Below are 14,737 nucleotides of genomic sequence, written 5' to 3'. Positions count from 1 at the left end.
TAGTTATTTTTAATAAAATCTATCTTTTCAATTATATTTTTTTAATTATAAAATCTAATACGGAACTTTGCTTAAAGAATCCCATCTCATTGATGGGTTAGAAAATAAATTAGGCCAAATTTTGATAAATTTAAACTTAATTTTTAACAAAATTACTAAGAATAATTTGATTTGTTTATCTTTTATAAACATTTTTAAGGTCTCACCTAATTTATTTAAAAGTTTGGCATGACTTGAAATGTGAGTGGGTTTTATTTTATACATTACCTACAAATAAGTCAATAGTTTTGAATGTTAAATATGTTATCAACTCTTACATGAATTACGTGAGGATATTTTTTATTATGAGAGAGTTTATAAAAGATTCTTTTTAATTTTTTATTTAATTTAATTTTTATTTATCTTAATTATATAATTTATGAATTAAATATTAATATTTTAAAATAAATTTATTAATAAATAAAAATAATTTTTTATTATAATATAAATTATTTATTATAAATTTAAAATATAATTTATATTTTAAAGATATTAATATTTATATATTCATTAGAAATTTTAATTTTTTAATAAATACACATACTAAATATTAATTATTAATATTTAATAGATAATAATAAATTAATAAATTAATAATTGTCGATAAACTTACTCTATTATTGATATAATTATTAAATTTTATTATTAATCAAGATAAATTTATAGTGTAAAATATAGAAAAATATTTATATTTTATTTCATAAATTCAAATGAATATATATTTATAATTATATGTTGAATGTTAATTAAGACATATATAATAAAATTAATTTAAAGTAAGAATTAAAAAAAAACTAAATCAGTTAAAAATTTATTTACATTTAAATTAAAAAAAAATAAACATTTATATTTATATATATATACCTATACTTCTATATTATTAATAAAAAAAAGTCCCACTTAATATAAACCTTATTAAACAATTTTATATTTTAATCGTAAAAAGTTATTTAATAAATAGGAAATGCAGTTGAAGTGAAAGTAAAAAAAGAAAGAGGAAATGGGGAGGGGCTAGGCCGGGTTGCATCGCAGCATACAGCATTTTGGGTGGCAAACACAAACACCTCACTAAATAGTAAAAACCCATTCATCCCTCCACTCATTCCCCGACTCCCTCGCTCACACAATGGACCTCCGTCGCCGCCCTCCTCCGCCCTCCCCCAACAAGAGGGACTCACCCTCCGCCTCCGCCCCCAAGGCCTCCGACGCCCTCCCCCTCCCCCTCTACCTCACCAACGCCATCTTCTTCACGCTCTTCTTCTCCGTCGCTTACTTCCTCCTCCACCGCTGGCGCGACAAGATCCGCTCCTCCACCCCCCTCCACGTCGTCACCCTCTCCGAGATCGCCGCCATCTTTTCCCTCATCGCATCCTTCATTTACCTTCTCGGTTTTTTCGGCATCGACTTTGTCCAGTCCTTCATAACGCGTGCTTCTACCGAGGCCTGGGACCTCGACGACGCCGTTTCGAACCCCTCCCTCCCCAAACCAGCCCTCCCCGAACCCTCCATTTCCTCCCAGGATGACGACGACGACATTGTGGCATCCGTCGTTGACGGCTCCACGCCTTCCTATTCGCTCGAGTCGCGCCTCGGGGACTGCCGCCGGGCCGCGGCGGTGCGGCGGGCGGCGCTGCAGCGGACGGCGGGGCGGTCGCTGGAGGGGCTGCCGCTTGAGGGGTTCGACTACGAGGCGATTCTCGGGCAGTGCTGCGAAATGCCGGTGGGGTACGTGCAGGTTCCGGTGGGGGTGGCGGGGCCGTTGCTTCTGGACGGGTTTGAGTACACGGTGCCCATGGCCACCACGGAGGGGTGTCTTGTGGCCAGCACCAACCGCGGCTGTAAGGCTATTTATGCGAGCGGTGGGGCCAGCAGTGTCGTTCTGAGGGATGCCATGTCCAGAGCGCCGGTTGTTAGGTTTTCATCTGCCAAAAGGGCTTCTCAGTTGAAGTTCTTCCTTGAGGATCCTCTCAATTTTGACACCCTCGCTCTTGTTTTCAACAGGTTTGCCTTTTCAACCCTTTCTTAGTAGTGCATGTCAATATCCTAATTTACTGTTTCGATTCATGTTGGCTTCTTCAGAATTTTAGCCCAATTTGGGTGAACTTTGATTAATTTGATCTTCAAGTGATGTGATTTATGTTTGGATGTTTTTATCATAAAAACATGTTATTGCGTGTTTGGTAGTCCATCTATGAGCCACGTTTCCTCATTTTTTCACACCAAAGTGATGGAGAAGCATGTGTTTGTTGCTTCTGATTCATCCACATCTAACTCAAACCGACGTGGAACCAAATTGAGCCTTAATAGTAAAACTCGGTACGAATTTTGTATCCATGGCAAAAGCTATCTAAAGTTACTTCAACAAAGAATCAATTTCTAGACGTGGAACCATACATGTGAAAATCTATCGAGAATCATGTTAACTAGTTTTTAACGTGACGAGAATCCAACATGAAACCAAACACACTTGGTGCATCTTTGGATCTGACTTCTGAGTTTAGGCTCCATGTTTTCTGACAAATAGACGTCCAGAATACCTCAAATGACGCAGAAGCAAGTATCTTTTGCTTCAAGTTGATCCATGTTCACTCAAGAGAACACTGAACCAAATTGTTTATCCATGTTGAGAATTGATTCAACGGTGAAACAATTTTAGGAAGATTTTGCAATGGCAATTTTTTTTAATATACGCTTCTGTTTGGAAGTGTGATCAAAACCCAAAAATTTACGTTAGGATGCAAAAGCTACAACTTGTAGTGATTGGAATTGGACGTGGAAAACCATGTTATAAATGTGGGTTAAGCATGTTCAATCACGCTATAAATTTTGTCACTAACTTCCAAACATAAATAGCGTCACTCCAAAATAAGCTTTAATTAAAATCATTTTTGTCAACATTTATCTGAAATCAAATATTAGCTGATGTGATTTTAGGTAAATGTTCATATGTTTGTTGCATGTTGAAGGATTGATCGAGTCCAAAATCAATATTGAGTTAAAGCAATCTTGAGAAGTTATTTTCTTGGATAAAATATCTATTATGAGATTTACTACTAATTAGTTTTTAAAATAAAAACATTTTAACGTAAATCACTTTGCTTCAAAATCAATTTGGCAAACGCTTACTCAGGCACAGATTGAGTGAATTTTCTGTAGTTTAGGGATTAATATTTTATGTTATGGAGTATAGAAGGCTGGAATTTGGATGTTGTTAGTGGGAGATTTTTCATTTATTTGTTTATGTTGAGTTTTGGAGTTTGGTTTAATGGTTTCAGGTCGAGTAGATTTGCTAGGCTGCAAGGTATTCATTGTGCTATGGCCGGGAAGAACGCTTATTTGAGATTCACTTGTAGCACAGGTGATGCCATGGGGATGAACATGGTTTCCAAAGGGGTGCAGAATGTTCTTGATTTTCTTCAAAATGATTTTCCTGACATGGATGTTATTGGCATCTCTGGTAATTTCTGTGTTCCCTTTCCCATTTTGTTAAATGGATTTGCTGGAATGATGTCAGCAATACCATTTACTTTGTTATATTATATGCTAATAATATGCGATTACATATTGCTTATTTGTTTATTTCTTTTACGTACTTGTTGCTTTCATCATGAAAGTGGTCCAATTACATTATCTTATTTCCTTCCCTATCATCTTTGACGCAGCCTATCTATATGTACTATATTTTGTATTATAGTGGTATACTGTTGTTTGATTTGAACAGGTGACTTGTGTCTTATAATGGTGTTACTGTAGAGGTTCATGATAAAAGTGGTATTGTCAAGCTGATTCTTATTGGAGCTTGGTTTGTTTGTCGTATATCTGCTCTTTGAAAAAGGGTTAATGTAGTGATATGTAGTATAGTCATATTTTATTCATTTGTTCCTTAATTATGATTTATGCACTACGAACCTGCTGAGAAAAATTGGGACTGTGGCAAACTCTCATACTCGTCACCAATTTATCTATATTTCTCATTTGATCAGATTTCTACTGTGTACTAGTGTATACTTCTCATCGTGTCAAATCTGTTTTTGATTCTCAGTCCTTCAGTTAACTTGCTTTTATATCTTGAGCGTGTCACTCTATTATTCTTGTTGTTTTGTTATTTGATTTGATTCCTATAATCAGGGCATGCTGAAATTGTTTTCATGGTTATGTACTGATTTGATCCTTTAGGAAACTATTGTGCGGACAAGAAACCGGCTGCAGTAAATTGGATCGAGGGACGTGGGAAATCAGTTGTTTGTGAAGCAGTTATCAAGGAAGAAGTGGTGAAGAAGGTATTGAAGACCAATGTGGCTGCTCTGGTGGAGCTTAACATGCTCAAAAACCTTGCTGGTTCTGCCCTTGCTGGTGCTCTTGGTGGATATAATGCCCATGCTAGTAACATTGTTTCTGCCATCTTTATAGCCACCGGTCAAGACCCAGCTCAAAATGTTGAGAGTTCCCATTGCATAACCATGATGGAAGCCGTCAATGACGGGAGGGACCTTCACATCTCAGTGACAATGCCTTCTATCGAGGTGATTTGGCATCCCATCCTTTCTTAAACGAGGTCAATTTTCCAATTTAATAGCTAAGGTTTACATGATTCATTTTCCTCGCAGGTGGGTACTGTTGGGGGTGGGACTCAACTTGCGTCCCAGTCTGCTTGCTTGAATTTGCTTGGTGTGAAGGGTGCGAGCAAGGAGTCACCAGGATCGAACTCAAGACTCTTGGCCACCATTGTTGCTGGATCTGTTTTAGCAGGAGAGCTGTCTCTGATGTCTGCCATTGCAGCAGGGCAGCTAGTCAACAGCCACATGAAATACAACAGATCAAGCAAAGATGTAACCAAAATATCGTCTTGAGACCAGGGACAGAGACGTGGTTGTAGTCATTAATTGTGGAGTCAGTCTAGAATAAAAACTTGAATAGGGAATCTTGGAAGCATTAGATTAGATTGTTGGCATCCACGTTTGGCTCTGCATTGCTGTCTATAGATCTTGTATTATTTGGAGAGAGGAAGGTAGAGTTGTACTCTACCTGTTCCTTGTCCCCTTCTGGACCCTGCCTTTCATGTACACGTTCCATTGCATGTTCTGCCGAGCCATTAAATGGGTGTTGACACTCGTTTTCTCCTCGACCAAGACATTTGCCGTGTTGTATTGTAATTCTTTTCCCCTATATAATATAATATGCTACCAGTGTCTCTCGTGTATGTATTGGATTCCATTATTTAAATTTGACCGTCTCTTTCTCATGATTTACTAACCCTTGTCTCATACGTATTCGATTTTCTTTCAACAATTTTCCAAGAATTTAGTTACTAGTTTTAAACTTGTCAACAAATTATTGTATAATTTTTTTCCAGGGGTTAAATATGTTTTAACTTTTGTACCAAAAAAAATGTTCTTAATTTTTTTAATTTATGTTTTTAGACTAATCAAATTTTATTTAGTTTTAGTCTTTGAATTTTTTTTTTCATAAACATGTCAATTTAAAATGTTAACGGTAGAAAAATTTAAGTAGTAAAAATCTATATAATTCCTCTTTTTTTTCATTATTATCATTAAAATTATTGAGATTGCCTTGTTTTTAGTCACCACCTAATTAATTAATGTATTTCTACTTAAGGTTATTCTTATAAAAGTAATTAATGCAACAAATAATTTGGAAAAGGTCTTATAAAAAGGATTAAGAAAGTTTTAGGGGAGGGTTTTCTAAGAATAAAGGTTGAAATATATGAACTTTATTTTTAATTCTTATAGTGAAAAATATTTCATTTTAGCACCTAATCATATTATTTTTTTAATTCTTTTTAATTTTTATATTATTATAAAATTTATCTTTTATTCCTATAATAAATAGATGACAGAGATTAAAAGAAAAAAATATGTATAAAAGACTAAAAAAAATTTAATTGTAGAAATTGAAAAATAAAATTTATGAAATTACTAAATAGGTATTTAAATCTTATAAAAGTTATTAGGGTAGTATATGTAGTTTATGTGCATGGTAGAGACTAGAGACAATGTCTTTTTGCCATTTTCATTTGCTGTTTTAACTTCGTAAGAAGCTGAACATTGGTGTTGCAAAATGCTTCTTCAGTAGTCAAGCGTAAGATGTTTAACATTTTCATTTAATGTTTGCGTGTCTATTATGGGATGAACTTGTAATCTATGTAATAGATTTCTAAAACAATTAGATAATTATGTTTTTTTGAACATGTTTTATTCTTTATTGTGCACATAAAGATTTTTTCAAAAGACGAAAAATTCAGTTGAACTACTTTTATACTTTAATAAAGAAATTACTTAATATAAAATGGATAAATTCGTGAAGATATATAACCGTGAGATGCAAACACTATTTACATAATGCTCACGACTTTTGTATGTTCAAGTTAATACTGTTAACTTTGAGTAAACCTGGGCTTAATTCGAGTCAAATATGGTTGCTAATCGAGTTCAAAGATGTTGAGACAAAAAATGTATTTCTAACACAATTATGGACAATGAATGAGTGGTTGGGTAGAAAGGGGGCGATGGGCTTTCGGCCCAAATCATGAAAGAAAAAACAGAGTTTCGGTTCGAAATTAGATAGTAACACCAAAGAGAAAAAAGAGTCGTTTCGGTGCGAGAGTGAAGGAGCCAGAAACTGCTGCTTCTCGACCCACTACACTCTCTTCGAAGCTCAAAACTTAAACCCTAGTTCTCCCTCTCTTTCTCTTTTTGCGTCTTCAACCATGTCAGCGATGCTGGTAATCTCTCTCTTACTCTCTTTCACTCTCTCACTCTCTCACTCTCTGTTCTGTTACCGTTTCCGTAACCTAACCTAACTCATTGTTACCGTTTGGAAATGGTGGATCAAACAGCAACCTCAGATCATTCTGCTCAAGGAAGGCACAGACACTTCGCAGGGGAAGCCGCAGCTTGTGAGCAACATCAATGCCTGCACCGCCGTCGCCGACGTCGTCCGCACCACCCTCGGCCCTCGCGGCATGGACAAGCTCATCCACGACGACAAGGGAACCGTCACCATCTCCAACGACGGCGCCACCATCATGAAGCTCCTTGACATCGTCCATCCCGCCGCCAAAATCCTCGTCGACATCGCCAAGTCTCAGGACTCCGAGGTACCCATCGATCTCGCACATCTCCATTATTAAGATCTTTTCGTTTTTGCTTAATTTAGATGCTTGATTTACGGAATTGGAATAGCTTGTTTGATAGTGAGTAGGTAAACTATTGTGTTGTTATTCTGATATTGTTGTTGTGAATGTGAAAAAAGGTTGGCGATGGAACCACCACTGTGGTATTGCTTGCAGCGGAGTTTTTAAGGGAGGCCAAGCCTTTCATTGAAGACGGTGTTCACTCTCAAAATTTAATTCGGAGCTATAGGACCGCAAGCTCCTTGGTACATGCCTATCTCTATTTTTATTTTTGGTCTTAATTAATGTTGAATACTGTAGGTGGAAGTATGTTCCTGATTTGTCTCGTTTAATCGTTGAGCAGGCAATTGAGAAGATTAAAGAGCTTGCTGTTAGCATAGAGGGGAAAAGTCTTGAAGAGAAGAAAAGCTTGCTTGCAAAGTGTGCTGCTACCACACTTTCTTCGAAGCTCATTGGTGGAGAGAAAGAATTCTTTGCATCCATGGTTGTGGATGCTGTAATTGCAATTGGGACTGAGGACAGGTTGAACATGATTGGAATAAAGAAGGTACATGTATCGATTTTTTACAATTTTGTATCTGTGTGCTGCATTCTCTCTTTTGCATTGGTGATTGTGGAATGTGGTATTTCTAAGTAGAGGAAAATTTAATGGCAAGCAATAAAATGCTAAAAATGAAGGGCCAAAGATGCCTTTAAATGAAGATACAACTATAATAAATAAATAAATGAAAAAAAGATAAGCTCTTCGATCTGGTCATTGTAGTTAGTGTTAAGAGATTGTTTGCCAACTTTTCTAGGTTTGAAGTTTAAGATGACCAAAGGAGTTTTTGTTTATCAAATCTTTTTAAAATAATGTCTTTTTTATTTGCCATTTTATGTCTGGTATTTATACAATATACTTCATCATTTGATATTCAGTGATCCAGAGTCCAAAAACTTGTACAAGTAATACTTGATGGCTTCATTTCTCTTAGTGGGGAATGGCGATTGTGTTTTTAACAGTAGATGCCATTTTATTTCAAATGATAAATTATTCTGGTTGAAATTTTATAAGGGAATTATGTTCCTCCAGAAACTAGTCATTTGAGCATATATAAGGAAGTTGGATTGAAATCTTGTTAAAAGCTGGTGGTCTGCATATATATATATATGTGTGTGTGTGTGTGTGTGTATGTGTTGGCACTCTATATAATCACCAGCTTCAGTCATACATAGCTTCATAGGGCCTGTATTGTATTTGTACCTTTAGTTCCAATTTTCTAATGTTTACAAATCATGCAGAGAACTATAAAACACATTTTCCTGAGCATTTTTTTCTTTTTTCTTTTTAGTTATTTGTGTTATTTGACAAGAAATAATTTTGCAATATGTACCTATTTTCAAAGTGATTGCTATTACTAAGTTTTTCCATTACTGTCAACCTAAGGTTTAGTAAATTTTCTGGGCCTTTAAAGTGCTTCTTTGCTATCTCTATTCTATGGTTGTCACTTTAGCAAAAAAAAAAAAAACTTGTTCCAAATTATTTGTCATTTTATAACACCAAAAAAAACATTTTTTTACTTCTTTTCAATTTTCTCCTCCCATGTTAACAATAGTGATTGTCTTGATAATTGAAAATTTGTTCATTTCTTTTCTTTATAGATGAATTATTATAATACATATTTTCGAGAAAAGGGTAATTTAACTCGAAAATCACTTTTTTTTTTTTTTTTATTTATTTAGGATAGTTATTAGTTTCCTTAATTCTTGTGCAATACTCTAAAGTGACATATATTTCAGATTGGATTGGAGTTCAAGAGTTAAACAGCATCATAAACCTTGATATGTAGTGTTTTCTCACCCAATACTGCCTGCCTAGTTTTCATAGCATTGTAATTAGATTCTTTGGGCTTTCACTTCTCTTCAGATATTCTAAAGCAGATGTGTTGTATTTGTTTTTGATGTTCTATAATATTGTTTTTGGAATTTTAAATGTGCGTGTGTATTTGATAACTCAAAAGGTGTCATAGAAAGTAGAACAATCAACTAACAAAGTGGTTGTGCATATGGAGATCGAATGTAGGTTTTTGCTTTTGAGGTTAATTTTGATTATGTGCATGTAATTTATAAACTTATTTTGAAAATGAATGGTGGAAGACTTAAGGTTTTCTATTACAGGTTCCTGGTGGTACCATGCGAGACTCATTTCTAGTAAATGGTGTTGCCTTCAAAAAGACATTTTCATATGCTGGGTTTGAGCAGCAACCCAAGAAGTTTCTCAGTCCAAAAATACTATTACTAAATGTTGAGTTGGAGCTAAAATCTGAGAAAGAAAATGCTGAGATAAGGTGTTTTTTTTAATAATAATTTTGTTCCTTTGTTTTGTTTGTTGATGCTGAGATCTTATTGAAGGATTGCTTACTTTGTTGGAATTTTTCTCTTCTCTAAAGATTGTCAGATCCAGCGCAATATCAATCAATTGTTGATGCAGAATGGAATATTATTTATGACAAGTTGGATAAATGTGTCAACAGCGGTGCCAAAGTAGTTCTTTCACGATTGGCTATTGGCGATCTAGCTACACAGGTTTTATTCATCTTTTTTAAATTGAATCTATTTCCCTTTCATGTTCTTGGATTTCTTTCAACTATTCATAAAATATTACCCCTTTTACTGTATGTTAAAAATTTTCAGGAATATTTATGATAATTTTTAAATAACTTGTTCTTGAAACAGTATTTTGCAGATCGAGACATTTTCTGTGCTGGTCGTGTAGCTGAAGAAGATCTAAAAAGGGTTGCTGCTGCAACTGGTGGAACTGTACAAACATCTGTCAATAACATAATTGATGAGGTTGCATGTTATTTTTGTGACTTGTGATTGATTTGCTTGTTTTGTAATATTAAGTATTGCAACTGAACTCCTGGTGATTTGCTTCCTTGAAGATCCTTGGAACTTGCGAGATTTTTGAGGAAAGGCAGGTTGGAAATGAGAGGTTCAATATATTTAATGGATGTCCATCTGGCCAAACAGCTACCATAGTTCTTCGTGGTGGAGCTGATCAGGTCTGTTATTGTACTTTATGAAACTTGTAGTTGAACTCATGTAATAGATCTGCTATTTTTGAGCTTATAGGTATGATGTTTGTTATTCTCTTACAGTTCATAGAGGAAGCAGAGCGAAGTTTGCATGATGCAATCATGATTGTTAGGAGGGCTTTGAAGAATTCAACTGTGGTAGCTGGGGGTGGTGCCATAGATGTATGTCTCTAAAATTTGTAGGTAGATATTGCTGAATTATATTAGTCATTGTGTTGGATCTTAAAATGTGGTACTTGTTGGTAGATGGAGATAAGCCGGTACCTGAGGCAGCATGCCCGTACAATAGCCGGAAAATCCCAGCTTTTCATTAACTCCTATGCAAAAGCTCTTGAGGTAACTTTTGGAATTTGAGGCCAATTCATAGTTGTGGTCTTTTTATGTTTGCTAATATTCTAATGTTTTAATTCATTCAACTATGTTAGTAACAGGAGGCAACACCTGTTTGACACAAATGTTAATTTCTCTTTTGACACTAAAGTTGTTCTCCGTGAAGAACTTCTCAGCTTAGTGGTCTAAAGTTCAAAGTTCAAACTAATAGGATACCTAAACACGAGCAATATGTTTCTTTGCTTTTCTCTTTTCAAATCAAGCATTATAAAAAAACAAAAAAGTGTCTGGTAGTTGCTCCACAAGGCCTGACAATTTTGGAAAATCTTGAAGATGTTTCTCATACATTTTTAAGATGATCAGGAACTGTTTCATTCAATCACATGCCTCATTACTGTATTTGTATGGGGGAAGGGTTGGGCAAAAAATTCCTTGAGCATATATTTTACTCGATAGATGTCTTGAAATTGCCTCACTAAGTATTTGATTTTCCATGCACACTTTCTGTAAGAAATGAGACATAAAGGGTATGGGATCATGTTCTTCTGTTCAAAGAGTATAGGTACTTGATTGTATTTTGATGCAAAAAGTTATGGTTTTATTGCAGGTTATACCAAGACAATTATGTGACAATGCTGGATTTGATGCAACTGATGTGCTGAATAAACTAAGGCAGAAACATGCACTTCCTTCTGGTTGGTTGGCCATGTTTTTGTATGCATGCAACAAGCATGCTTACATATATCTATTGCAAAATTACTTGCATGCATACTGACTGACTTATTTGCTTGCTTGTTACAGGTGAGGGGGCACCATATGGGGTGGACATAGCCACTGGTGGAATTGCTGACTCTTTTGCTAACTTTGTCTGGGAGCCTGCAATTGTGAAGGTAACCAACCACCTGCATCTATATGTACAAATTTATATTCTGATTCTAATGTTTTATGGCGTCTAAGTTGGTTGATGAATTTGCAGATCAATGCCATAAATGCTGCAACTGAGGCTGCTTGCCTCATCTTAAGTGTGGATGAAACAATTAAAAATCCTAAGGTAAGTCTAGTTCTGTCATTGTCTATAGCTGAGGATTGTGCTTCTGTTCTTAATTTCTTTCCTAGAGACTTGCTCAAGTTGAAGGAATTATTGATCTATTATCAGTAGTATATTATGTATATTCTAATTTTTCTTTGATTATTTTTGTTGTTTGGATGCATTTTGGTCAGCGAATTTTTACTTTGAGGGTAATGCTTTATAATATTACGGTTGGATTTGTGCAGTCTCTCTCTAAGAAATCTCTGCACAAATTCTCTTCCAATCCAGTTGTCCTACACTTCTGTCTCTTTTAAGCATTGTTCAATATATCAATATCCATCGAGGAATGAATACTAGTTTTCATGGTGCTTTGTCCTTGCAAAATTGTTGTACTTGTAGTTTTGATAATGGTATCATAGTTCCTGTCCAATAGCATATTTGTTGTATGGGAATGGAAATTAGTTCCTCCTTCTACTCCATGTGAATGTGGATTCCATGGTTTGCTAAGGAAATTAACAGAAAGGATTTCATTCCTCACTTGAATTCTTTAAAGATGGGAATCAATACTCTCTCTATTGGAGATGTGGGAATGCTGTGATTGGTAGGCATTTGCAATGGAGTTTTTTTTGCTTCTTTTCCTAACTTAACACTTTTTCTTTGACAAGACATTCTTTTACAAAATGACAGTTCCCTCACCCAAGGTACCCTTAATTTTTAGTGCTTCTAGTTATTTGTGCCCTCGCCTTGTTTCCTCCCAATCATTTTTTTAGTTTGTTCTACCCTATTTGGAGTCTGAGTGCTACTGACTTTTAAACATTTCCAATACTTGAACTTAAGATAACTGGTTAAGTTAGAAGTTGTCATCCATTTAAGGTAGAGAGAGGGGGAGCTTGTGGACAATTTTTGTTGATCTTGTTGCCATTGTTCTGCCTGGATCTCGCTGCCTGACTTTCTGAATTTTACGTTGATTTGCAGAATTGTGTGGTTATGTCTACACAAGTCTCTTTTTTTTTATTTTTTTTATTTCCATGATGTAACTGGATTAAGTTCACCTTTTCTCTATAGGTTGTTTTATTCTGGCCATTTCCATTATGCAGCAGATTTTGATTGTTTTGTCTATTTAAAATATGTAGTCTGAGAGTGCACAAGGAGAGGCTGCTGCAAGTGCCATGGGCAGAGGACGTGGAGGTGCATTCCGTGGTCGTGGAAGAGGAATGCGAAGATGATGAGAAATTCATTCTATTTATTACGGGTTGAGTGTGGTGCATTGTCTGTCTAATTCGTGTGAGGCCAATGCATGCTTCTTTCTGCTACTGCTACTTGATGTTGCTAGAAGCATGCCGATTTTTGAACCTACAAATCATGAAATGAAAATGTAATGGAGATTCTGGGAACATCATCTGATCAAAACTAGGATTTGAAGATAGCAGTTTTCGAGCATCGTCTTTCTGAGCATCATTTTATACGATGGAGGGGTTAAAAACTATCGCATGGCTGTTGGTGGGACTTTAGCTATTTAGTGTGAAAATTTTCATCATCTTGTTCAACTATTTTATTATTATTTAGTATTCGTTTAAGCATGCGATTTCAGTTTTCTTTTACGACTATAAAAGTCATCAGTGGGCAAGTGCAAGTAATATTGCATACTAATTGCAGAAACAGTTAAGCAGATCAAACTACTCAATTTTATTAGAAAATGAAACTGTGTAGGGAAAAATGATGTTTGCATAGCTGTTTACGGAAGTGTCAGGTAAAGGATGCATTTATAAGCGCAATTTATTTATTTTAATATTGTAAAAAAGAAAATTTAGTTTGTCTCTTGACTGTAATATTTGTCAATTAATTTAGTTCATAAAACTAACACTATAAACTAATTTGATCTTATGATATTATAAAATAAGAGTTTAATCCTTTTATTTGATTATTGCCAGTTTGATTATTTAATTGAAAATCATAATTCATAAGTTCATGCAGTCTTTGGTAATATGGTTTGAATTAACTAATGTACAATGAAGTTAAGGACTAAATTGACTTGTGCACTCAAAAGTTCATGCAGTCTTTGGTAATATGATTTGAATTATCTAATGCTCAATAAAGTTAAGGACTAAATCGACTTGTGCATATCAAAATCAGATATAAATCTGACATTGTGAAACTTAGTAATCAGAAGCTAAATTGACTAACAAATACTAATTTTAAGGACATTTTTGGAGAGAAAAAAAAGACTAAAATGACGTGATTATAATTTCATGAATTAATCTGATGGTAAACTCCACTCTATTCACTTTCTCTTGCATGAATGATTTCTTAGCCGGTTGTTTAGACAGTGTAGAGCACCACTGTAGTAATCTATTGGATATTTGATATTGAGTTTACATTTGATTAAAAAAGAAAGTTGTATTAAAAAACTAAATTATAGAGGTTACAAAACTTTTATTTTTTTAAAAAGATAATCTATTTAAACTGATTGTTCATGCTATTCTATAGGATCTAAAAGACATAATAGATAATTGTTTACACAATTCAGACATGGATTATGTTTTTTTTATACAAACAGAAGGCTCAGAGTAGTTTTGTGTTGTACACAATAGAGTGGCGAGAAATCAACCCTTTGATAGGATTGTGATGATTTGTTATTTGCATCATTTAACCCGAGGTGTTAAGAAATTCGGCAACGCGGTTTTTTTTATATTAATTGTTCCTTTTAGAACTGGGTTGTATATATATATATATATTAATTAAAAAAAAGAAAAAAAAATGCGAGAATCAAAATGTTTGCTATCTTTAAGTATGAATTGCAAATGAAGCTATTAGCGGACACATTGTAAAGGATAAGCCCCAAAATTAGTCGACAATGAATGCACATAATCCTGTGTCAGATTCAGACAGAAAATAAAGGCTTTTGTTGTGTGAAAATGTGAAGTTCTGACTGATAAAAAAAATGCAAAAGAAATAAAAATAATCATCTGTCATCCTTAATGAGGAAGTTTTTTTATGTTCTCCTTTCCTTCAAATTATAACAACCAGAAAGTATGGTCCTTTTTTTCAATTTAATTTTTTAAATAAAAAATGAGAATACTAATGATTAAGGATAATAACTACTAAAGG

General features: G+C 34.6%; 2 protein-coding genes across 2 annotated transcripts; both read left to right on the top strand.

Moving 5' to 3' along the window:
- Nucleotides 1-1,026: 1,026 nt before the first annotated feature.
- On the top strand, nucleotides 1,027-5,239 carry HMG1 (hydroxy methylglutaryl CoA reductase 1). The gene is made up of 4 exons (XM_020348196.3): nucleotides 1,027-2,040; nucleotides 3,315-3,496; nucleotides 4,216-4,562; nucleotides 4,647-5,239. Exons 1-4 carry the CDS (start codon nucleotides 1,166-1,168, stop codon nucleotides 4,887-4,889), a joined length of 1,647 nt encoding a protein of 548 aa, XP_020203785.1. The 5' UTR covers nucleotides 1,027-1,165; the 3' UTR covers nucleotides 4,890-5,239.
- Nucleotides 5,240-6,617: 1,378 nt separating this feature from the next.
- LOC109789695 (TCP-1/cpn60 chaperonin family protein) lies at nucleotides 6,618-13,209 on the top strand. The gene is made up of 14 exons (XM_020348728.3): nucleotides 6,618-6,781; nucleotides 6,896-7,156; nucleotides 7,312-7,437; nucleotides 7,536-7,739; nucleotides 9,350-9,519; nucleotides 9,622-9,757; nucleotides 9,908-10,024; nucleotides 10,117-10,236; nucleotides 10,333-10,431; nucleotides 10,516-10,605; nucleotides 11,207-11,294; nucleotides 11,401-11,489; nucleotides 11,576-11,650; nucleotides 12,763-13,209. Exons 1-14 carry the CDS (start codon nucleotides 6,767-6,769, stop codon nucleotides 12,853-12,855), a joined length of 1,683 nt encoding a protein of 560 aa, XP_020204317.1. The 5' UTR covers nucleotides 6,618-6,766; the 3' UTR covers nucleotides 12,856-13,209.
- The last annotated feature ends 1,528 nt before the right edge of the window (nucleotides 13,210-14,737 follow it).

The sequence above is a fragment of the Cajanus cajan genome, chromosome 9, assembly GCF_000230855.2.
Source record: "Cajanus cajan strain Asha chromosome 9, NIPB_CcT2T_4, whole genome shotgun sequence".
NCBI lineage: Eukaryota > Viridiplantae > Streptophyta > Magnoliopsida > Fabales > Fabaceae > Cajanus > Cajanus cajan.
Note: the sequence above shows the minus strand (reverse complement) of the source record. Positions and strands in the feature narration are given on the sequence as shown.